The sequence below is a fragment of the Arvicanthis niloticus genome, chromosome X (assembly GCF_011762505.2).
Source record: "Arvicanthis niloticus isolate mArvNil1 chromosome X, mArvNil1.pat.X, whole genome shotgun sequence".
NCBI classification, from domain to species: Eukaryota; Metazoa; Chordata; class Mammalia; order Rodentia; family Muridae; genus Arvicanthis; species Arvicanthis niloticus.
The window spans coordinates 1095746-1121801 of record NC_047679.1 but is presented as its reverse complement, the minus strand read 5'-3'; the positions used below and the strand labels follow the sequence as shown (position 1 = coordinate 1121801).

Sequence of the window (26056 nt, the reverse complement as noted above, 5' to 3'; positions counted from 1 at the left end):
ATTTTGAGAGAAAGTTTTTTTTTTTATTTTAGCAGTAAGGGTGATATGTAGGAGGAGCTAAGGTGGGAGGAGTGAGGAGAGGAAGAGGAGGAGTAAGGAAAGGAAAAGGAGGAGCTAGGGAGAGCAGAGATGTAGGAGCAATGGAGAGCCATGCAGGTATGGAGAGCAGTCATGGGTAACAACTTATATTTAGGTTAGCTAATTGGGAAACAACTCTCTTTATATGGGCATATTGTTATTGAGCATTACTAAATATATAAAGCCTTTGATTAATATTTAAACATTAGAGTCTCATTTTCTTACTGGGCCCGCATGGATGGCAGGATGGTCTGAGCAATGCCCAGCCTTGTGGAGACAGCATGGAAGATTGGCAGAGCCATCTCCCATGCTGGCATCTCATGGGTGGCAGGGCTGGTGTTTCTGGCTGGCCGTTTCTAGCTGTGGCTTGCATGTGGCCTCTGGCCACAGAACATGGTGGCTGAGCTAGGAAGAGCCGGTACAGCTCAGATAGTTAGCTTGACTGGCGGCCGTTTTAAATACAACAGGTCCCTATGTTAGAATTATCTTTTTTACCAAAAAATTTTCTGAGGCTCTTTTGTTTTGGTTTTGTTTGTTTGAGGTAGGGTCTTGCTACTTAACTAAGGCTGGACCTGAGCTGGAGATTTTTTTGCAACAGCCTGTTAATTTGATGTGCATGTGCTTTACCAACTATGCGACCTCCCCAATCCTGTATTTTGATTTGTGGGGTTTTTTTTGTTTGTTTGTTTTTAGCTACAAGTAAGTGAGTGAAGTAGTGGTAGAAAATATTCCTTAGATTTTATTTAATATTTTAATTTACTTCATTTTGGAAGTGCTAAGAATACAACCAAGGGCCTTGTGGATGTTAGGCACATGCTATACCATTGAGCAATACCTCAGCCTCTTAGATATGTTTGCCTTTTGTTTGTTTGTTTGTTGGTTTTGGTAGGGTCTCATTGTATAGCCTAAGATGGCCTCAAATTGACAATCTTCCTGCTTTATTTAGCACACCTGTTGATTCCATTTCCTCAACATTTCTCAAATTTATCCCATCCTTCTCATCCCTTCTAACTACTTCAGCTCATTCTGGCTTAGCTTCTCAGATTCACACTCCATATTTTTTAAACTCTCTCATTTTTATTTTTTGTGTATATATGTAAGCCTGCAGGAGAGACCATTAGACCCCCTGGAGCTGTAGTTACACAAGGTTGGTTGTGAGCCATCTAATATAGATGCTGGAATGAAACTCAAATCTGGAAGAGCAGCAAGTCTTCTTAAGCAATGAGCCATCTCTCCAACCCCCCATATTCTTATTACTCTTTCTGAAATGTAAATTTAGAATATTTAAATTGTTCTGTGGCTTCTGTTGTTCATAGATAGCTTCCAAACTTTATACCAGGATTATCTAGTTTCACTCTAGTATCTCTGGAAATACCAGGCCTCTTTCCATTTTCTTCCTGATGACTGAAACATTTTATCTTGTTCAATGTTACTGTCTTTCTTTCTCAATCTTTCTAGTAAACTCCAACTTTTTCATTCTTACTTTGTACAGTAAGTCTTGGGTTGTCCTCTGTTTCCCTTCTCTGGATTTCTAAAATATTCTCAGCACCTCTTAACACATGGTCAGGTTGTTTAAATGGTTTATTTAGGGATATGTTACTTCTTTTTTAGTGCCTAAAATTGTGTCTGGTTCATTTTGGGTATTCAAGTATTGGTTGACTGATTAAAGATCCAGAAAGGTAGGGTGACTTTTTCAAGATCATGTTGCTCATAGGTGACAAAATTGAGGCTAGAAAAAAAGATCTCTCATTGCCTTATGCTATAGACCAGTGCTCATCCTAGGACACTATATAAAACTAGATAAATATAATATTGTGTATGATGAAAGTCACTTTTTAAGCTAGTTTATCAATGATTAATATGCTTATATGTTACTTTGTAAATAGACAAATATATGTAGTGTATCTATAGAAACCTGTTTCTAGTACATAGTTTTGCATGTAAATATTTATATTTATAAGTAGTTAAAATAGTTTCAATAGATTTATAATACATTTTGAACTGTTTTTAAACTGCCGGATCTCTCTCTCTCTCTCTCTCTCTCTCTCTCTCTCTCTCTCTCTCTCTCTCTCTCTCTCTGTGTGTGTGTGTGTGTGTATTGAAGATATATGATGATGATTAGACTCAGAGCCTCAGGCATGCTAAATACACTCCATCACTGAGTTTTCTGACTATATTTTGATAGCACAGTTAAAAATTGTGTGACAGTCTAGATATTATTTAAAAGATTACATGAGGTATAATTCATAATATCTAATAGGATGGCAAAATTTGAAAAGTTACACTGGATGAATAGCTCAGTCAATGTCTGATTAAAATTTGTAGATGTAAGTACCAACATATCAAGGCTTTTGTGATTTTAGATTCTTCCATTGTCTGTGGTATGTGAAAATCTCAGGATTTAGAAATTTAGACCCAAATATCATTTTAATAGGATAAAGAAATATAATCAATTTAAGATTTTTTTTTTAAGAAACGGTAGTTTTAAAATTGAACCACAAGGAAAAGCAAATCATCAGAAAGCTGAAATAGTACTTATCTATATTTTTAATGTTTAAATTTCAGTTAAACGGATGGATCCAAAGCCATGTACATTCTAAACATGCATTTTAGTACTGAGCTATATCCTAGCTGAATTAGTATGTCCTGATGAGGATAGATGCAAAGGATATAAGCTTTAATTTCCTAGCAGTGTTCTTTGTAGTTGTATTTGAAACAGATTATTGTTCTGTAGCCCTGGCTGGACTGGAATGCCTGCCTTGTAATCTTCCTCCCTCAGCTTCCCAAGTGCAGGGATTGCAGGTGTGTATCTCATGCCTGGCTTACATATCTACTTCTGTAGAATATTTGTTTTAAAAAAATATATTTTTGACCTTGCCATCCATATTAATTTTGTGGTTATACCGATTCCAAATAGGCTGAAAGACTGTTGATAGTAGCAGTGAGCATATGTCACCTGGGTTAACTCACAGGAAATACCAAGTCATAGTGTCACAGGGCTTTCCTTTAGATTTGAGTGCCCAAGAATAAAATTTGATACCAGAAAGAGTGATGCATTTCCTAGGGGGTAGTTATATATTAACCAAGGTTAGAAACTTCAGATTATTTAAAATTGGTAAGTTCATCCCTTTTGCAACCTCCGAGCTGTTACCACACTAGAAAATGGAAAAATTAAAGCCCTTAAGGTTATCTAACAGCCTGTGTGTGTGTGTGTGTGTGTGTGTGTGTGTGTGATTGTTCTCAATTGCCTCAAAAACAAAAGCATATTTACAGTTGAAACGGTTGAAACAGGATTCAAGCAATACACATAGCACTTGGTGAATGTGTCCTTGAACTTTGGTTTCTTTCCTCCCTCATTCTTTTCATTTACTGACAACAAATGAAAAGCTTCCTATTCAATGAGACCGAGGAACTTAAGTTTTAGTATTAACAACCAACTGTACCTGGCATCCCATAGGCACTTAGTTTTGGTGAATAATGTTAGCAATACTCAAGGTAATGTGTTTTGTTTCTGCAGGTTGATCCAAGAGATTACATGTTTAGTGGACTGAAGGATGAAACAGTAGGTCGCTTACCTGGAAAAGTGGCAGGACAACAATTTGTCATTCAAGACTGTGAGAACTGTAACATCTATATTTTTGATCACTCAGCTACTATTACCATTGATGACTGCACTAACTGTGTAATTTTTTTGGGACCGGTGAAAGGCAGTGTGTTTTTCCGAAATTGTAGAGATTGCAAGTGCACATTGGCTTGCCAACAATTTCGTGTGAGGGATTGTAGGAAATTGGAAGTCTTTTTGTGCTGTGCTACTCAACCCATTATCGAATCTTCCACAAACATCAAGTTTGGCTGTTTTCAATGGTACTACCCTGAATTAGCAGCCCAATTCAAAGATGCAGGCCTCAGTGTCTTCAATAACATATGGAGTCATATTCATGATTTTACACCTGTGTCAGGAGAGCTCAACTGGAGCCTTCTTCCAGAAAATGCCGAGGTTCAAGATTACGTTCCTATTCCAGTGACTGAAGAATTCAAAGCTGTGCGAATTTCCACAGAAGCCAATAGAAGCATTGTTCCTGTGTCCCGGGGTCAGAGACAGAAATACAGTGATGAATCATGTCTCGTGGTATTATTTGCCGATGATTATGCAACTGCAAATGCCAGAAAACTAATTGATGAGGTAAGCAGAAGAAGAGAAAGAGACATGGATAGGACCAGGCTACTTTGGAGACTTTCTAGGTTTTCTTGTTTTCAAATTTCTTATTAGAAAGACTGGCAGCCCTCACCAACCCCTTGCTGCCACAGGCTTGCCTTAGAAGCAGGTCATTTGGGCCTTAAAATCCTTTCAAGAAATATTTTCATCCTCGTTCAAATGAGTAAGCATTCAGCACCAATTATATGTGGGTCATGCTGTTACCATATTTTATTCATTATATGATGCACGTTTGTTTTCCACATCTTTGCTTACATACTTTGTAATCAGTTGCAACTTAGAAATAATTGAACATAGTTGATGCTAGAAATGAAGGCATACAGATACAATTCTCTGCCTCAAGAACTGTCATTCTTCATCATAAACAATTTCTATGCACATTCACAACAGTACTACATATTGCAACATGGCCTTTTCTAATGACTTACTGAGGATGTTTCTTTGGAGTTTCAGTTGGTTGTAAATGACACTTAAGAATGTGTCATTCTTAAGTGATCCTGATATGATAGTGGACATCACATTCCCATCCACACTGGGCTCCTTATTAGCTCTTGCCCATTGCCATTGATAGGATGCTGGGATAGACAGAATAACATGAATAGGATGGGGATTGGAATGTCAAAAGCTCTACCACTTAATGAGCAGTGGCTTTCAGTGAGTTCATTGAGTAGAGAAGAGTTAATGCACAGCATCTTCCCCTTGAATAGCATTTGAGGGGGAGCAGTTAAGGCTTCAGGAGCAGCAGTTCCTTTGTCGGTAGGTGTAAGAAGATGCATTGATCAGGATTTATCCAATAGAATCTGTTTAAACTTAAAAATCAAGCTTTCCGAAGTGGGAAAGTAAGTTTCTTCCTGAAGGGATTGTTGTAAAGTTGAAGTACACCAAAAGGAATAATTTTTCTTGACAAAAAATAAAAATGAATAGCTCTATAGTTATACATCTTTGATGCAAAGAATCCATGTCTGAACTCTACAAAACATATTTGAGGCAGAGGATTTAAAACTATAGAACCTAAAGTATCATTTTATAACTTCAATACTTTATTCTTTATTGGTATTTTTGATTCAGAGTCTCTTTCTCTCTCTCTCTCTGTATGGCTATACCTAGCCTGAAACTTACTTATATAGACCAGGCTGTATCTTGAACTTCTCACAATCCTTCTGCCTCTGTGTCCCAATGGCTTAAGACATTGTGGCTGGCTTCAGATGTTGATGTTTTCTTTTGTTATGCCAGTATGATAAGAAGTGTGCTGCAAGTTTTGTAAAATGTAGAGAAATATGCTTGTAGCCTTTGCACCATCTAGTCACGATGTTAATTCAATATCTGAGAAGTAAGTATCTTCACTATGTTGTATGGCAAATTTCTTTAGTATGGTGAATTTTTACTACATATAATTTTCAAAAGGTTAATCATTGAAGTTAAACTCCTTTGGTAGATAACCAGGAGTAGATATACAGATATATTAACATGGTTAAAGCCAGGCAGTGGTGGCGCATGCCTTTAATCCCAGCACTTGGGAGGCAGAGGCAGGCGGATTTCTGAGTTCAAGGCCAGCCTGGTCTACAGAGTGAGTTCCAGGACAGCTGAGGCTACACAGAGAAACCCTGTCTTGAAAAAAAAAAAGCCATCAACCCAGTCTTTATTTATGAGTCATGAATGTTCTGAACATTTTGACCTTTGATATTCAATGTGTGACATGGTGGCCTTTGCAAGAATATGGCTTAGGAGAGGGATATTCTTTAAATATCCTTCTGGAATGTAAAATTAAAATCCTACACTAATAATAGTGGTTTACTCTTTTTTTTACCCCTCCCCCCCCCCGTTTACTCTTATATAGTATTAGATATATAGTTTTACTCTGTCAGGCACTCTTATAAAGGATTTACATGAATTAACACACTGTTTAAAACAACCCTATGAACCATAGACAGGGTAAGTAACTTGGCAAAGGTCATTCAGCTAGCTGGTAAACAGTGGATCTATGATTTATTTTTTCATGTAGGCTGATAGTGTTCCTGTGTATTAATGCAAAAACACAAAGCTGTTGTGCTGTCCCTGTGCTGAAAGAAAGCTGATGGATGGGAGGTATAGGAATGTCACCCCACATATTGAGACTCAGGAGCCTTCTAAACTAGAGGTGCTGTGGTTAGAACTGTCTAGTTCAGAAAGCACAATATTAAGGAATAAATGATTAAAACATGAAGTAGTTTAGAGGTCACCAGTGTTCCTGTAAGTAATGCCTCACACTGTAAGTAAGCCCTATGAACTAATTGCTTCACACATGGAAGAAAAAGGAAGAGGGTGCAAGAAAGAGAAATTGAAAATGAAACTTACATATGGAGAGTATCAAAGCATGCCAAATAGTAAAAGACCTACCCATTTTTTATTGTAAAATTCTATTTTTTTAAGTGACATCATTACATATTTAAAATGTGGGGAGGTTTCTTCCACCTACCCACCTAAAAAGATTGTAGTGTGTGCTGTAAACCATGTTCTTCATTTAAAATGGTGATTTTGAAATAGGTTAAAGATGATTCTCACAGGCTGTGCACTTGGCAGTCCCATGGTTGGTCAACTTCCCTGTTCACAGAATTCATAAGTTAATTCCGGTGTTTAATTTAATTAAAAATGCACATGGGTCCCATTTGATGTTGACTTTTTTGGTTCCGTGGCTGTTGTTTTCCCCACAAGTGAATATAAACTTTCTTTGTATATAGCATAATACTGTCAAGTGAGCAATGAGACTTGAATGTGTTGGCTCATTCATGATTGAGTTTTCAATGAGTGTTCTCCATGTATCCTCAAAACCATTCACGAGTATACAACAAAGCATAAGGAACCCAACTAACACACTGCCATCACAACTCTCTCCATGATATTAGGAAAGGAAAACCCTAAGTATTATGGTGAGAGATTATATCCTAGTTTAAATATTACTTGAGTTAGCAAAGAAAGTAGTTCTGAGATGAAAAAACATGTGAAAGCACACTATATACAGAGTTAAGGGAAGTTACCAAGGCTTGGTTTTCTCACCACCAAAATGACTTGTTTGCTTTTATCTGAATCACATTTATGTACAGGATAAAATAGGTAAACAAGGTTTGAATTATTTAGTATATTTTATAATTAAATTTGGCTAGTTACAACAATTTTCAAATCTTCAGAAATAGGATTTTTATGTAAAGGAGTCTCTAAATGTCTTCAGTGAAAATATTAAAATAAATACAACTTCATAGTTCATGTTTTATTTTAGATAATGATATTTTAATTAATCATATTTTTCAAGAAAATCTCTTATACAGGCTTTGTTGGCCTCGAGCTGGGTATGTAGTCAAAAATGCCCTTGAACTGTTGATTCTCCTGCCTTTGTTTGCTGGGTGCTAGGGTTATGAGTAGGAACAGTGCTAGCCTTTTAAGGATAATTTTTTTCAGTTTATATATCTGACGATAAAATGTCTCCAACATCAGAAGTGGTGGTAAGATTGATTCTGATAGTTTAAGTAACCTTACAGTTACCATCTAGCAACAATGTCCAGATAGTTTCTTGTCATTTTTAATGTATCTTTTTGTCTGAGGCAGCATTGAGTGAAATAGGACTTGAGTTTGATTCCATTTGATGGCATGATATTCAGTAATAAACCACAGCATGAAATATTATGAGCTGTTACCACTGACTTTATAGAATAGGTTGGAAAATATTCACAATCAAATTAGTACAAATTTGAAAAATACACAGCTAACTGATTTTTTAGAAAAGAATTCTTTTTGGTTTTTTAAGACAGGGTTTCTGGAACTCACTTCTATAGACCAGCCTGGCCTTGGACTCAGAGATCCACTTGCTTCTGCCTCCTGAGTGCTGGGATTAAAGGCATGTTCCACAATCACTTGGTTTAAAAAGAATTCTTTAATCTACCATCAGATTAACTTGAATTAAAATAGCTATATGACCTTGGGCAGGTTTCTTAACCAGGTCATTTCTAAATTACCTCATTTCTACAAGGAAGATGGTGGTAGTACCCATCTCATGAGAGGTTAAATATAATATGTATACATAAATATATATGCATAAATTTCATAAAATTCCTTCTACATTATAAATGCTTCCATAAGTGTAATCTAGCATTCTTGCAGTATTGTTATACAAATTGATATGATGGCTTTTAAGCTTAACTTCGGTAATTTTTTCCACTTTATTATACCATCTTTATTATATTTAAGAAATCATGTTGATTGTAATGAACTATGGTATTTCGCATTGAATATTTGCTGTCTCACTAAATTAAATTTCTGTTTAGTCCTTGTAATAAAGAAAGTACACCAGAGTCAGAATTAGTCAGAGCCAAAGCAAAAATCAGAATGCTGTGTTGCATTATAAACAGAAAAATGCTGAAATAACCAAACCTCATTTTCATACCAAAAGTTCATTTTAAAATCTAAATGAAATTTTATTCTCCACAGATGGTTGGTAAAGGCTTTTTCCTAGTGCAGACAAAGGAAATGTCAATGAAAACTGAAGATGCTCAAAGGGTTTTCCAGGAAAAGGCATCAGACTTTTTACTTCTTCTAAACAAAGGTATTTTCTGAATGACCAGGGTACTTTTGTGGTTATTTTCCTGACTGACCATCTTAACATTTTCTCTTCCTTCTATGTTATCTTTTTTTCCTCTTTTGTTTTTTTCTCAATACCTAAGAAACCTGTATAACTCATTTTCTTCTTGTTCTGTGTTTCGTACTTAAACCAATCATATTTCTATATTATTTTAGTTTTATTTTCTTACTGTTGTACCTTTGTAGTATTGCAGAACACTCGATAAAGATGTGCTTTGGGCATACTGAAAAAGAAGTAAGAAATACAAAGTCAGTATTTTCTGTTTTCATATAATTAACTTCTCATGAAGAAGTAGAATTTTTTAGTAAGTGAATGCCACCAGTAAACTTCAGCTGTTGAAGAAATGTACAGAAGAGAGGAGCTGGAGTGTCTACCTTGCTGTAGGGCTGCTGTTTGCCTATATTCTTCTTAAAGGTGTATTGACTCTGGAGGCCAAAGTATTGTCTGTCTGTTGGGAGTAGGGACATTGTTTTCTCAAGGCTCCAAGCTGATATGAATAACAATATGCAATGGTAACTAGGTATACCCTACAGACAGGGCACATCTGCATGTGTGTTTCTTTATGTATAAATAAATTAAAATGAACTCTAAATATGAAAAAAGCATTGGAGGACTGTTAGGATAATTTTAATCAGTAATGCTGTGTGTAATTGGGCTATTAAGTGTTAGCACAATATTTCATAACCTTTTACAGTTATTATAGTAGTGGAAGGACTTACTCCAATCCAGTGCTTGAATCCACCTCAGAATATATTTTGTCATAGGACATTCAGATGAAGTCTTGAAAATGAACCTTGAAACTCTTAGCAACTTTCAGAAATGGAATTGAGCAGTAAGTCTAAGGGATCCTAAAGTATGAGTGTTAAAGTCACTAATCTGAATCAAGAGTTATGTATTTGTACACTATTAGTAAAGAAGTGTTGTAGAATTACTTCAATCTACAGAGTGTCTGCCTTTAAATAATACGATGTTTCACAGAGAAATAGTAAAATGCTACCAAAAGCAGAACAAAACTCAGTGAGCAGATGTTATAAGAATTTCAGGAAATAAACATACAAAAAGTCTTTAAAAGGAGAGATGCCTCCAGGAAGTACTCAAAAGACTGATGTAGTCATATCAAGTCAAACGAGCTCACTTGGAGGAGTTTGCATTGGCAAAATTTGGGGACAGTTTGACCAAAGAAAAGAATAATGGGAGTTGGGAGTAGACTCACTCGGAGGGAAGACTGCTTGCCTAGTGTGTTTGAGGAGTTGGATTCAATTTCTAATAAAAATAAATAAACCCCACAAAAGCACAAGGAAGACAACGTAACAACAGAAATAAATGCACCTGTGGAAAAGGCAAGGGCTGGGTGAAGTGGTGCACACCTGTTGTCCCTGTGCTTGGGAGGAAGGAGGTAAGAGGTATTCTGGAGTTCAAGGCTATCCTCAGCCATGGTTCAGGGCCAGGTTTGAAAGAGAGGAGCGTTCAGATTACAGGCTACCTCTTACCTTCTACCTCCTGCCTCTTTTGTTTTTGTTTGTTCTCTTCTTTTTCAAATCTGGAGACAGGGATTGTTTTTTTTTTGTTTTTTTGTTTTTTTTTTTACATGGTTGTGATGGATGAACCAAGATAGGAAAGAAAGTAAATTAAATGACACCATAAGGAAACAATAAACCAAGTACAAAATACAAGACATCTTATAAGATAACAAGCTAGGTTTCTTCAGATGAGGAAGCAAAAAGATGAGGGAACTCTTTTGGATTAAAATACTCCGAATAGATGTAACAGTGAATGCAATGAGAGAGCCTTGATTCGGCTATGGGAATGACGTAGAGTAGACTATATTAAGTAGATTTTTAAGCTAAGAGTTTGAAGATGGTAGGAGTTGTTTGATTTCCTTAGGTATGGCAATTATATTGTGGTTAGGTAGGCTATGAATGCTGAGTATCGTGTGTCAGCAAAACAAAAACAAAGCAAAATGACTCAGTGAGTAAAAGCATTTGCCACCAAGCTTGATGACCTGAGTTCAGCTCCTGGATCCCACATGGAACAAGGAGAGAAGTGATTTCCACAAGTTGTCCTCTGACTTCCATAAGCATGCCTTGTTGTGAGCACCCACACACACCACAACTACAAAAATAAATAAATAAACAAACAAATAAATGTAAAATAAAGAAAACCTCTGTGGCCAAAATTTGACTCTTGGTAACTATAGTTCAAGGTAAGATGAATTTCTTTTTCTTTTTAGGTTTTTCGAGACAGGGTTTCTCTGTGTGGCCCTGGCTGTCCTGGAACCCACTCTGTAGACCAGGCTGGCCTTGAACCATAAGATGAATATGGCATACATATGTTATTCTTTCACTGTTTTTAGGATGTGTTCTTTTTTTTTTTTCAAAAGAAGAATTGGAAGGGTTGGAGTAATAGTTCAGTGGTTAAGAGCAGTGGCTGTTCTTCCAGAGGACCCAGGTTCTAATCTCATGTGGTGTTTGACAGTTGGCTATAATTTCAGTTCCCACATTTCTGATGCCTTCTTCTGGGGTCCTCAGGCACAGGCACTGCATGCATGTGGTCCACAGACATACATGTAGGCAAACCACCCATACACACAAATAATACACAAAATAAAACCTTTTTAAAAATTATCTATTTTATTCTCAAAATCCCCAAATTTTTTGAGAAAAATCCAAGCTGCCCAGTAGTGAGTTCATGATGAATAGCAAGCAGACTCAGTGCTAATATGCCAAAAGGTTGGGCTGGGTTCTCTTTTAAAGTGACCATTAATCATTCTTAGACAGGATTTCTCAATTTTGACATCATTGACATCTCTTAAGTCAGATAATTCTTTTTCCTGGGTAGGGCTGGTCTGTGCGTGATAGAATGCTGAACAGCACTCTGGCTCCTGTCCAAGAGATACTAATGTTTTCAGTTGTGGTAACAACAACAAAATGGTTTTAGACTTTGCCTGATGTTCTTTAAGGAGCAGAATTGCTGTCAGTTGAAAGCCATTTTTTTTTCAAAATGGTAAGCTTACTCTTGAAATTTTACTTTTATGGTAATTCATGGCTGAATCTAAACTAGTCTTTAATTACAATTATCTAGTTTTAGTAATAAATATCACTATTTGACTATTAATAAGTGAATCTGTTGTCCATTCTAAGACTTCCAAACCTGACTAATCCTCAAAACTATGTGGGATATTTTTAAAAGTATAACTTTCCAACTACTGTCTCAAAAGGAGCCATTCAGAAGTCTTTCTGATGTGTCCTTGGAGTCAACATTTTTGGTAGTTTCTCAGACGGTCCTGAGCATCTTGTTCTCCTTTGTTTATAAGTTTCTTGTATTGAACACACACAGTAGCTGAGCATTGGTAGAGGGCTGTCAGATAGCATGGTGCTTTCTAGGCCACTGCAGAGTTTGTGGTTTAGTCTAGATGAGATAAGTTAGTAGACATTTGTATGCTTTTTATTTTTAATAAGGTTTTAGAATAATTTTAAATTTACAGAAAGATTTGCAAAGATGGTACCAAGAATTTCTGTATACCCTTTACCCAAGTCTCCAACTGTTAACATAGCAAATTTGTCAAAACCAAGAAATCCACCTTGGTAAAATGTTAACTCATATGTTTTCATCTCACCAGATTTTTTTTTTTAACTGTGCAAGTTTCAGTTCCAGAATCCAGTTCCGGATCTCACATTAGCTTTAGTTGCTGTGTTTCCATCATCTCCCCAACTCTGTCACAATTGTCAACCTTCTCTTGATTTTCATAATCTGAAACTCTGAAACACTTCCAGTTAGTTTGAAAAATACTGTTCTCTTGGGAATTGTTGGCTGTTTTTTCAGGTTAGACGGGGTTGTAGGTCGTGTAGAAGAGGCAAAGTACCCCCCTCTTTACATCACAGCCTCGGCTTAGCATGAGATGGTATCTGCTGTGTTTTTTTTTCTTTGGGGGGGGCACATTTGTGCTACAGAGTGAATGTAGAAGCCAGAGGACAACTTGTGGGAACTGAATATCTTCTACCATGTGCTTTCTAGGGCTCAAACTCAGGTTGTCAGGAGACTTTTACTCTCACGCTCCCATCAGTCTAGAGATTTATATTTTGCTTAGTGACTTAACTTTTTTTTAGCATTATTGATGTATAATTACCAGATATAACATTTTTAAGTATATAATGTAGTGGTCTGACACATATATATATATATCATGTATTATAAATGATTACCACAAACTGTTAAGTTGTGTAATTACCTTCAAATTTTTGTGTGAAATTTTTTATTGCATATATGTATGTTTGTATATATGTATGTATGTGTATACATTGCCATAGTACAACTATAGAGGTCAGAGGCAACTCTGTGAAGTCAGTTTTCCATTTCCACCTTTACTAGGCTCTGAATACTGAAGTCAGGTTTCCAGGCTTGTGCAGCAAACCTTACCCACTGAACCATCGTGATGGCCTTTTGGTGGGAAGAACCTTTAAAGTGTCATCATAGCAATTTTCCAACATACAATATGGTATTACTAGCTATAGTCACTACTGCTATATATTAAATCTTAAGAACTTATCTTTATTTGTGTGTCAGAGAGTGGTTGTGCTGGGGGTTGAACAACATGCATTTTAGGTAGGAGATATCTCAAGCTATACATGCAACCCCAACTTCCTAATCATATAACTATAAGTTTATGTGGTGTAACCAGCATCTTGCAGTTTTTCCTGCCTCTTGGCCCTGGGATTCCACCATGTTATCTTATATGGATTCAAATTTTCAAGACTCCACATATAACTGAAATTATACAGTGGTTTTTTTTTTTTTTTTTTTTTTTTTTATCTATTTTACTTATATTGCCCTGTGGCTCACCCATGTCATTGCAGATGGCAAGATTTTTTTAATGGTAAAATAGATGTGTGTGTGTGTGTGTGTGTGTGTGTGTGTGTGTTGTTTGACATTTTCTTAAGACAAGGTCTTACTGTGTAACCTCAGATGACCTAAAACTCACAGGTATCTGCCTGTCTCTGTTCTCCAAGTGCTAGGATTAAAGGCCACCAAGAGTGAGCCATACTGTACTTTCTTATCCGCTCAAATATATACCAAGAAGTTAGATTTCTGGATTATATGGTAGTTCTATGTTCAAATTTTTAAAGTATTTTCAGAATGACTACAACAATTTCCATTCCCACTAGCAGTACACAAGGGTTCTCCTTGCTCCACATCCTTAGCAACACATTTCTCTTTGTGATAATAGCCCACCTAACATGTATGAGAAGTTGATATCTCATTGTAGGTTTGATTTGCATTTTCTTGATGATTAGCAACATTTGTTACTTTTCTCTGTGTTGTTTCTTATGGATAGTTAAAAAGAAGTACTTTGCATTTCAATTACCTTTTTAATTCCATTAGGTTTGGGTTCTCATATTTATTATTTCCTTACTTTCACTAACATTAGGTATGATGGTTTGTATACACTTGCCCAAGGGAGTGGCACTATTAGAAGGTGTGGCCCTGTTGGAGTAGGCATGTCACTGTAGGTATGGGCTTAAGACCATTATCCTAGCTGCCTGGAAGTCAGTCTTTCACTAGCAACCTTCAGGTTAAGATGTAGAATTGCCTGTACCATGTAGCTCTGCCTTACCATGTCTGCCTGGATGCAGCCATGCTCCCACTTTGATGTTGATGGACTGAACCTCTGAACCTGTAAGCTAACCTCAATTAAATGTTGTCCTTATAAGAGTTGCCTTGAGCCGGGCAGTGGTGGCACACACCTTTAATCCCAGCCTGGTCTACAGAGTGACTTCCAGGACAGCCAGGACTACACAGAGAAACCCTGTCTCAAAAACCAAAATAAAAATAAATAAATTAATTAAAATAAAATTTAAAAAAAAAAGTTGCCTTGGCCACAGTGTCTGTTCACAGCAGTAAAACCCTAACTGAGACATTAGGTATGATTTATTCTTTCTTTAGTTTCTTAAAGTTTGAGTATAAGTTACAGATGTTAGTATGTTTTGACATTGAAAACTTAAAATCAACAGCATGCTTGTGTGAAGTGTATATGCATACATATTCTAATAAAACACTGAACAGCCTCCCTCACTTAGGTACAATATACACAACGTTTGGGGGCTATGGCAACACCAAAATTTATAAGAACCTCAGAAATGTGAAAAATAAGGCACAATTGAGACAGCAGAAAGGATGCTTGCTTATATATATAAGGAATAAAACAAGAAGGCTGAGCCTCACTCAGCTGGCAGCATGCACAGCAAGCGGATCTGAGAACAGCTGCAAAAGCAGATCGGACAGTGATGGGTAGAGGAGTTGTATTCACTTAAAGGACTTGGAGGAGCTTTCAGAAGAACTTTAACAAGTAGGCAAATGAGGAGCTACTGGATATGTAATACTGGTTTTCTTACTATAAGTATGACTTTAGCTGTATCCTGAAAATTTCAACACACTTTGTTTTCATATTCATTCAGTTCAAGATTTGGCAAAATACAGTCCATTTTCTAAAATGAAGTTTTATGGGAGTATGGCCATGCACGCTTTGGTCTATTTTTGTTGCTTTTGTGCTACAACCAAAGAGTTGTTTAGTGGTAGGCAATGTATAGTCCACAAGCCTAAAATACTTTTTATCTGATCCTTTATAGAAAAAATAACTTGATATTTAATTTAGTAGAAAGTAATTTTGAAGCCAGTATAGTGGCACATGCTTGAGACAAGAGGATCATGAGTTTCAGACCAGTGTGGGTTTTATGTGAGCTCAAGATCAGATTGGGTTACTTATTTGAATGATGTCTCAAAAAAGAAGGAGGAGGACGGGAGAGAGGGGGAAAGAAAAGGGAGAAGGAAGATGAAGAAGCGGAGGAAGAGGAACAATTGGGGGCTGAAGAGACGGTTCAGTCATTAGGATCACTTGTGGAGGCTGAAGAGTCGTTAGGATCACTTGGTACTTTTCCAGAGAACCCAAGTTCAATTTCCAGTACCCATATTGGGCCACTACGAAGTGCCTACAAGTCAAGCTCCAGTGTACCCTCTGCTGATCTCCTTGGGCACATGCACTCAAGTACATACAACCCAACAAAGACAAACACACTGTTTTCTACAGTAAGTTAAATCTGTTTTATGACACAGGCTACAGTCTATTTTTGTTTAGATTTTATGCTCATTTGATAATGTAAATTCTGTTTGTTTGGTTGGATGTTATAAAGATAACTACTATGTCAACTTAGTTGATAATAATATGTAAGTAAGTGATCTCTCTTCTGCCTAGTTATTTCGTACATTAATGACAGAAATGTTGAAGTCTACATGTGTCATGAGGATTTGTGACATTTCTCTTTTCTAATCTTTGTGGCTTAACTGTGTATATTTTGAAAGTCTGTTAATTGCATATGCATTTAGGATTGTTACATCTTGGAGAATATTATATAATAGTACCCTTTATCTCTGATTAACTTCTTTGCTCTAAAATCTATTTTATCTGAAATTAATAAGGTTACTTATTTATTATGTATATAATATATATTTCTAATCAAATATATATAATTAAGGTAAAAGTTTTTTTAGAGCATATAGTTAGTTGTTTTCTGCTTTTCAGTCCAATCTGACAGTCTTTAACTGTTATCTTTAAAAGATTCATATCAAAGTAGATTATTGATAAAGTTGGATCAAAGTCTATCATCTTGCTAGTTTTTTCTGTTACATTTTTGTTACCTCTATAAATGTAATTGAGCATTTTTAAGATTTCACTTAATCTTCTATTGACTTGATTGTACATGTTTTTCTAAAACTTGGGTTTCACAGAAGTAAATTACAATTTAAATAATTTGCATCCAACTTCACTCGTAGTTTAAAAGAACCTGCAAGCATACTTTTAGATCTTCCTTCCCATCTTCTGTCCTTTATCATTTCTTTTATGTTTATTATGATGTATTATAATAACAATTGTTGATGTTATTGCTTTGACTTCTCATGCATTTTAGAGCAATATAAAATAGGAAAAATGGAGATCATATTTACCTGGAGGTTTTAGAACATAGGAATGGCATGGTCCTTTTCAAATGCAATTATTATTACTCTGATTATCATAGGGGCAAGCAGAGAGACCATATAGGCTACTGCTCTGATCTAATTAATGCAGGATTGTTCACCACAGCCAAAAAGCCGATATTTAAACCTATTGCAGAGTATTTGAATATGAAGTTTACATTGAAACACTGAACATGACCAGTACCCTTGTTGACTCCATACTTTACTTTGAAATAATCACAGAAATTTTAGTAAGCATCATTAACAACCGGAGCTAATTAAGGAATACACTGCCAATATCATAGTTGTCTTAAATTTACAATTATCCTAGTGTAAAATGATGTACTTACATACCTGTTTTGATGGTATTACTGTCTTAGAAAATTATTAAGCTAATTATTGGAAGTTCACCATATTCTAGTAAAGAATGTCAACCAATATACCTGCTTGGTTAGTTCTCTCTGAATTCTAGATTATATTCTCTTTGTAGAAAACACTAGCTGTCAGCAATAAATGTCTAACTTAAAAGGGAGAGGTAGAATGCTTGCTTCCAACCCCAGGACTCTGGGTTCAATCTCCAACACCAAAAAAGCAGAAGGAAGGAAGGAAGGTAGGGAAAAGAAGAAAAAAATCTTCTATAAATTTTTAAACATACTATTTTTACTCAAAATAGAATTTGGGGCTGGACAGATGTCTCAGAGATTAGTGGTACTCATTGTTCTTGCAAAGGACTGGAGTTTGGGTCCCAGCACCCACACAATGGTTCACAATTATCCATAACTCCAGTTCCAGAGGATCTGGCTCCCTCACTTCACGTACATGCAAGCAAAAGACTCATTAAAATAAAATAAATCTTTAAAAAAATAAAATTTAATGAGCCCATGGTGTTTTATCCCCCAGTTTCATCAACTTTTTGTCAGAGTTCAGGTATGGTGACTTGTGCTTGTAATCTCAGCACTTGGAAAATGAGACAGGAAGATTGCCACAAAGTTCAGGGTAACCTGAGTTCCACAGTAAGTTCCAGTCTAGCCTGAGTTATAGACTTAACACTGTCCCCAGAACAACAACAAACTTTTAACCTCCCATTTCACTAAAATGTTCTAATTCAATGCTATTTTGTCTTGACTTTTCATTCCCCACATTTATGTATCTCAAATAAAGCAAAATTTGAAACATGCTTTCTTGAGTAACCACACTGCATTTTAACATCTAACAGTTAATGGCAGTTCCTTAAAGACCCTTTCACACTCATATGCAAATTATCTTCATTGTCAAATTCTTTATGTCCTTTTACAGCTAATTTCATCCAGGTCTAAAAATGGACCCACTTGTTTTGTTTTTTGTTTTTTGTTTTTTTCAAGACAGGGTTTCTCTGTGTAGCCCTGGCTATCCTGGAACTCACTCTGTAGACCAGGCTGGGCTCCAACTCAGAAATCCTCCTGCCTCTGCCTCCCAAGTGCTGGAATTAAAGGCGTGCGCCACCACTCAGCATGGACTCAACTTGTAACGTGCTGTTTTATATCTTGTATGTCTTAATTTTAAAAACCAAACATTTTCCCCTCTTTATGTTTTATGCCTCTGTGAATGAAGTTTGGTCTCTTGTTCTGTAGTGTTTATGGAATTAAATTGTTCTACTATGTTTCTTGTAAAAGTTGAATCAAAACTTTGTTTATACTTAGGTTTATTTTTTTAACAAGAATACCTCCTAGGTGGCAGTACCTCTTGTTGCTTTAAATGCAAATACCCACAGTGTTTGATTAGGATTTTTATCATCTAAAAGTCATCAGTAGATTCAGTTGACAATGACCTTTTCAATGTGAATGAAATGAATAGAGTGTCAAGACCATAGGGGTTTTGCCTGAACCAATTATTTTAATAGGAGTTGCAAAATGATCACTTTCTGGTTATATCACCACCTCTACATTAGCACATGTTAAGAGAATACCTTGTACACCTGCACTGTTTGGTTGACTTGAAATATGCTCATACCAGAAAAAAAAAGTAAGCATCAATTTTCAGAGTACTGAATTGGTACCCTAGCAACCCTTAGTAATTTCCAGTGAGTTTTATTCCTTTTTTGTCTAAATACCATTATGAACTCAAGGACTTTTATATAGTCAGTGTATTTTAATAAGCTGTGATTATTCCTTCTGATTTCATCATGTCTCATATCCTTTTAATACACTCTATTGCTCTTGGATAATTTCAGTGCTTTCAACTCAGTAAGATATTTCAGCTAGGTTTGATGGTAGAGACAGAGGCAGACGATTTCTGTTAGTTTGATACCAGCCTGATCAATCGACCACGTTCAGGCCAGCCAGTGCTAAATAGTAGGTTTTATTCTTTTCAAAAAGAAAAACAACAACAAGAACCAAAAAAAAGGTAGACAATAATGTAACAAAGTACTGTATCTACCACCATGGTTTTACAGTTTTCAAATATGTTCACAAGTTTTCTATTGCTATAAAAATAACTGAACTTAATAAAAAGGAAGGCTTTATTTTGACTTGCAATTTTTGGAGCTTTCCATTTATGACTGGTTGGCCTTGTTCCTGTAGTGAAGACATCAGGCTAAAGCCCATTGGCCTTGTACCTGAAACAAAAGGAAGAAGAGATGCGGCCCCACAATGCTCTTTGTGACTAGCCCCCAGAGATATAAAAATCTCCCACTATGTACCTCCTCTTAAACATTTCTGCTACTTTCCAACACTAGTTTTCAGTACTTTGAGCTGGGTACTAAGCTTTTAGCACATGGACTAAAATCCAAACTATTACACCAGCTCATAGCCAGTATGTGACTTAGTAAAAATTTTTTCTTTTATAATACTTTTCTTCTGAAAGTTTTGGTTTCTTACCATATCGTTTTAACAATAAGACTTTTACTACCAGAGTAAGATTAATGAAACTTTAAAATTTCCTTCTATCCTTTTGTACTTAGGCCATGTTCCACTGAGGGTATACAGACAAAACATTGTCTTCTAAGCTTGCTTAGACTAGGTCTCTGTATGGCCATATCACTAACTTGATAGCTTCATTTATTTTAGTTTGCTTTTAAGTTTTAGAACTGATTCTTTCCACATTTACTTTTGGCTTTGAGATGATGACATGCTTTCTATTGTCAAGTTATAGAAAATGGTACCTTGAGAGACTTTTCACCTACATACATGTTATTATAATTAGATCCCCTCTTTCTTTCAAGAGGTAAACATTTGGGAGCGGGACTTTTGATATTTACCTTTTTACATTTTCTGAACAGGCCTGTGGCTTAAAATAAGTTGTCTAGCATAAGAACTTTTTCCTAAAAATCCACCTTTAGAATTATTGCCCCTTGCAAGGTTTCATTCGATACCCTCTTCTTATCACTCATATTTTTCACAGAAACTTTTTGCCCAAAATGAGAAAATTACTCAGTAATTTTACTCAGTACCTATTGTAATCTACAGATATTGTGATGCTGGGAGCTCATAGTTCAGCTTGTTCTCTAGGTCTGAGGGTACAGTTGAGTGCTGTATTACTTGCCTTTAAATTACAACCCTCCAGTTATTTTAGCCCCAAATTTGATATCTTTCTCATTATTGTGCTTTGTTCAGGACACAAAACTGCATTAAAGTCAGCATTTCATATTGGTTCACTTTAGTATTTCATACTTAGTACTCTATTATTCTATATCATTTTATATTTCTTTAATCAGTTTATATTTGTTTTCAAGATACATTTGTAAACCCCTGGAAGTCAGAATTTTTCCACCATCATAGGAGATAAAAGGCTGATCTGTTTAGGAATATGGCGATCACTGAATAAACATTGATTGAATTAAAGTGCACATTTTCTTGGTCTAATTGGCCTTGGCCTTGCTTGTCAAAAAAAATCATAGTGGTATTCAAATTAATGGAAAGGAAAAGAGGGACAAATCTTTCTATTCAGGGGATTAAAAAGAAAAGCTCAATCTTTGCTTTTAGAATGTAGCTCTAAGACACACTTGGGAAAGTTATTTTCAAGGAGACATTGTTTTGGTGCTTGGCCTCAATGCCCCTTTGGTTTAGTTCCATAGTTGGTGGCCTAGAGCTTGATTGGTAAGTAGGGAAACTGGAAGGAAGTTCTTTGTACTGCTAAATGAGTGGAAATTCTTTGGTATTGTTTGTTTGGTTGGTTTTAAAAAGAAGAATAAAAACCAGAGAAACCAGACAATTTCCAACAGCTAAAAATGTAACACTAAGGGAGTTGGAGAAATGACTCAATGGTTAAGAATGCTTACTGCTCGTGCAAAGGACTGACTGGAATTTGGGTACCAGTAACGAAATCTGGTAGCTCAGAACCAACTATCTGTAACTCCAGCTGCAGGGAATCCAAAGACATCTTCTGGCCTCTATAAGTCACCTGCCCTCTATGTGCTCATACCCCCCCCCCCCACACACACACACATACTTTTAAACAATGTGACGTGACGCTAGTCCTATTAATAGTGGTGGAGCTGCTCATCATAGGATTGGTTTATGGTAGAGATAGGAGAAAAAGCTGAAATTATATGCCCTTCTATTTATCTCCTCCTTCCCCACCTGATAAAGATACTGTATTTCTTAAGAAGAATCCACAAATGAATGCTGGGTGTAGTGTATACCTGTAATTTCAGTACTCAGGAGGCAGAGGCAGGAAAATGAGGAAAAGTTCAAGGACAGGCTACCCAGGGCTACATAGTGAGACTGTGTCAAAAATCTAAAATAAATACAAGCTGAGCAGAGGTGGAGCACACCTTTAATTCCAGCACTTGGGAGGCAGAGGCAGGTGGATTTCTGAGTTCGAGGCCAGCCTGGTCTACAGAGTGAGTTCGAGGACAGCCAGGGCTATACAGAGAAACCCTGTCTCGAAAAACAAAACAGACAAAAAAAAAAAAAAAAAAAAAGGAAAAGAAATACAAGGATTACTTTTACAATATATTTGTATTTGTGCTATGAAAACACTTCTTGGGGTTCCTTTCAGGTCCTGTGATTGCCTTGGAATTTAATGGAGATGGCGCTGTACAAGAATGTCACCTTATTGTAAATGGGATGTTCAACGGGTTAAAGGTATAAAATCTTACTATATTTCAATCCAGCTTTCTATTTTATCTTCTTCCCCTTTTAATCAAATAGTACTTGTATTTATGGTATATCTCTTAACACATATCCCTCACAACCATCCCGCTCCATAGGGTCCAACATCCTCTTTAGACCTGTGAGGAAACCAGTCGTGTGTATGGTACACATACTACATACATGCAGGCAAAACATTCATACACATACAAAACAACTCTAAAAACTTAAAAAGAAAATGCAAGCCTGTGACTTTGTTTTGTGAACAGGTGGCCTTTGACATTTAAGGGCTACAAAACTAATTTTTTGTTTATTCTGTATTTTGAATAGATGTTTGTCTCAGAAAAGAAGGAAACCGCATCTGGAGATGTTGACAGCTTCTATAACTTTGCTGAGATCCAGATGGGGATATGAAGCGGATTGTGGTATTAAGCACCTTCCAACTTTTATATATAGAAAGTTTGATAATATACTTATGTATGTTAGTCACTTAGCAATTAGTAATTTTTACTAATGCTAAAATTGTTAAAGGCTATTTTTAAATAACTCTTTGAATACTGTATCATTTACTTGAGGATCTAAAATAGCTCATGTAATTGAGTAGTTTTAATCATTTTATAAACTATTTAACCTGCTTCAATAAGCTTGCAGTTTTATTTCTTTTCATACAATAGTCTTATTAGGAAATATTCATGATTTTATTCCTAATTAAAAGTTCTTCCATATCTCTAGTCATTTAAACTTTCCAACTTTCCTTCATGCTCTATGATAATTCATTTAAGAGTATATTTTGTTTCTTATTTTCTCTTTTTAATTTAGAGAAATTTGTTACTAGTTGAAATTAAATAACCTACATACTTTTTTAAAAAAAATACAAAGCCAGTTAAGTAATCATTTCTTCTTGCATTGTATGACTAATGAGATTTTGTATATGGAGTTGACATCTATTTTGTAAATTGGAAGATTTTTTTTAATTGGAAGATTTAAAAAAAAAAATGGGTATTTGAAAGCTGAGTGTGGTCATGGCATCTATAGTCCCAGGCTACTTGGGATGCCTATGTGGAAGAATCAGTTGTGCTCAGGAGTTCAAGACCAGCCTTGGCAAGTAAGGCTCTATTTCAGTAGAAAGAAAAAACTGAGATAACCAGCTTTGCAAATACTTCTAACTGACCCTGGCATTGCTGTTTTAACGACTACTTCCAAAGTAGTATGGCTGATTTTTAAGTATAATTACCAGATGATTCTTCTGCTTTCTAATAAGAAAAGGTATACACTACAGTTTTAACTGTAGAACAGCAATCACTGGCAGATTTAACCGAAGCGATCACTGTCTGATAGCTGTTGTGACTAGCAAGAGACCTAGAGCAAAACTTAATGATTTTTAGGTAAGGAACACTTAGGTATGATGTTAATCTAGACAGATTATTCAAAATCTCCATCCATTTTTTTTACTCATGTCAATTAATGTTAAAGTATGATAAAAGTTTTCCTTATTTGAAATCATTATTTCTCAAATCCATCTGATAATAGTAATTTCCCAGGAGGAGGCATGGGAATTGTTCAGAAATATACATTGATGGATCTAGTCTAAAGATGCACAGATTCGGTTTTCAAGGGAAACTGAATGAGGGTGTGTTGTCATCTAAACCAATCAGTTCTGAATGTGTTGAGGGCTGATTTTTTTTTTAACCGTATTTGGCAGGGAACAGGAGCAGCTTTCACAGGCTCATTTAAAGGAATCTGAATGACACTCTATTTCATGAGATTTGAAAATGGCCACTTGTAAAAATTTTTTTCATGGTTGTTATTAAAAGTGTATTTTCATGTATAAAGTGGTTTTGGATAATTTCAGGCCAACTTATAACTACCATGTTGAATTGTGAATGTGTACAAATAATGTTTTTTATTTTGAATTAATAATATTGAGTACCTACACTGTGCCTAGCCTTCTGCTGACCATCAGCATTTTAACATTTCTTTTATTATAAGAGCATCATGTTCTACAAAGTCAATATGATCTCATAAGGTGCAAATAAAAACTGCTGGCAGCTATAACAATTTCTATCATAATTTACAAATGGTCTTTGCAAATAATGGTCAGAGGCATTAACATTTTTCTTAGCTAAGCTAAATTAAATGCATTCCTTTCTGCTTTGATTAAATTACTAATTGTCTTTATCCACATTTGAAATAATCTCAATACTTGATTTTTGAGAACTAAAATGCAATGTTATACAAAGCTGTACATTGAGTTTTTATCTTATCAATTACGGGGTGCAAAGACTCAGGAATATTATGTAAAGGAGACATTAATTTTTAAGATTTTTCCCACCAAATTTAGTAGGTTAACCAAAGCCTGAAATTTTATATCCATTTAGATAAGAACTTTTTACAAGTACTTTTATGTTGTTTCTGCAAGTCTAAACTTTGATAGTAATCATGATATACTAACTACATTTGATTTCTGAATAGTTTTTAAATTCATGAAAAATTAATAGCCATGAAAAGTGATTTTTATTGTCATATTTGTTTAAACATCTTATTAATTTACTTCTTGCATTAATAATACTACTATATTTTGGATCTGTATAGTTAGGGGTCTCTTTTATATGTAAATTTATCTAGTGTTTATAAAATGTGCTTTGAAATAAATGTTAAAATTAAAATGGTTTAATGCTAAATTTTTCAAGAGTACTCTGTATTTACTCATACATGTACCAAAATTTGATAAAAATTTTTATTTTCTTTTGGGTGTTTTGTTATACAATTTTTTAATCTTAAAAACAAAATAAAGTGGTCTAATCTCTGCCTCATACTAATGAGAAATGAACTGTATACTGAGTGTGTATGTATTTGATGTATATATGTGCATGTGTATATATACACAAGGTACTTTGAAGAAATGAAAAGGAAGAAACATATTTTGATATAAAGAATTTCTATCATGTTTTCTTTGTTAAAATAAGTCACATTTGTTATGACTGAATATTTGCTAAGATTAGGCATCTTTCCTTCCATATTTTAAAAATGCTGTGTGTAACATATACAAATATAATTCCAGTACTCAGGAATTCAAGGCCAGCCTAGGTTATATATTGAATTCCAGGCCAGTCTGGGCTTATATAGCCCAGGGTCTGTCTTAAAAAATAAAGAAGTGTGATAAATTTTCATTCAGGTTTATGGTATTTTTATTGTCAAATTTGTCAGTCTTTGTCCTCCTCATAAAACAAATACTGAAAGTACAAATTGGTTAGTTTGTAAAAATATAACATTGTTTATTTCTACTTATAAAGGTTCAACAAGCACATTAAGAACATTTGGAGCATTGAGAACAAGCAGAAATGATAATACAATAATAAAATTGCTTCCTGTTGGATAATTCTTTATGTCTATACTTTGTTTTTCTCATAAAAGATATATTTAAGTTTTCTATATAAACGGGAAAGTGATTTTGATGCACATTAAAATTTAAGATGCTCATTTTATACTGTTAGTTCTCCAAGTCGTGGTGCCTTCAAACCCATTGTAGTAAACATTTATCTTTTAAAGACATCTCCTTACAGTAGATGTCAATTAGCATGGAGCCCCTCAACTAGCTATGTAGAATAATGGACACTGGAGTGCTCAGCCCTAAATGGGACATCTATATCATACTCTTCCCTCCCAAGCTCAGGGATCTTCTTGGAAGAGGAGGTTGGAAAGATCCAGGCATTGTGGATAACATCAATATGTTAACTATTTTCCAGATCCAAACAGGCAGTTGCACATATGAACTTAACAGTGACTGTGACAGCATGCACAAGTCTTGTGCGTGCTTCAGCCAGACAAAAATCCCAGTATGAAACAGGAAAGGTGGGCACAAAATCCTACCATGAGCTAAGAAGCTATTGGTATTTGATAGTTGCTGGGAGAGAGAGAATCAGGTTTCTTGAATGAGATGACCCTGGTAGGTTAACCATAGGCAGGGTACACCGCCAAAACTAGCTAGAAAGACAAACTGGATTTGATGAAAGGGAAAAAAAACCCACAAAATTACATGAGAAGGAATGGGAGGATAGAGAGGATAGTTATAGGAGGAAT

The 26056-nt window shown here is 35.5% G+C and overlaps 1 protein-coding gene across 3 annotated transcripts in view; it reads left to right on the top strand.

Moving 5' to 3' along the window:
- Positions 1–25355, top strand: part of Rp2 (RP2 activator of ARL3 GTPase) — a 36539-nt gene extending 11184 nt beyond the window's left edge. For all 3 annotated transcript variants that reach the window (XM_034486324.2, XM_076918806.1, XM_076918807.1), the window contains 4 exons: positions 3596–4261; positions 8753–8867; positions 21885–21970; positions 22307–25355. In XM_034486324.2, coding sequence (XP_034342215.1) covers positions 3596–4261; positions 8753–8867; positions 21885–21970; positions 22307–22390 — 951 coding nt within the window. In that variant the 3' untranslated portion in view covers positions 22391–25355. The remainder of the gene's footprint in view (positions 1–3595; positions 4262–8752; positions 8868–21884; positions 21971–22306) is intronic.
- The last annotated feature ends 701 nt before the right edge of the window (positions 25356–26056 follow it).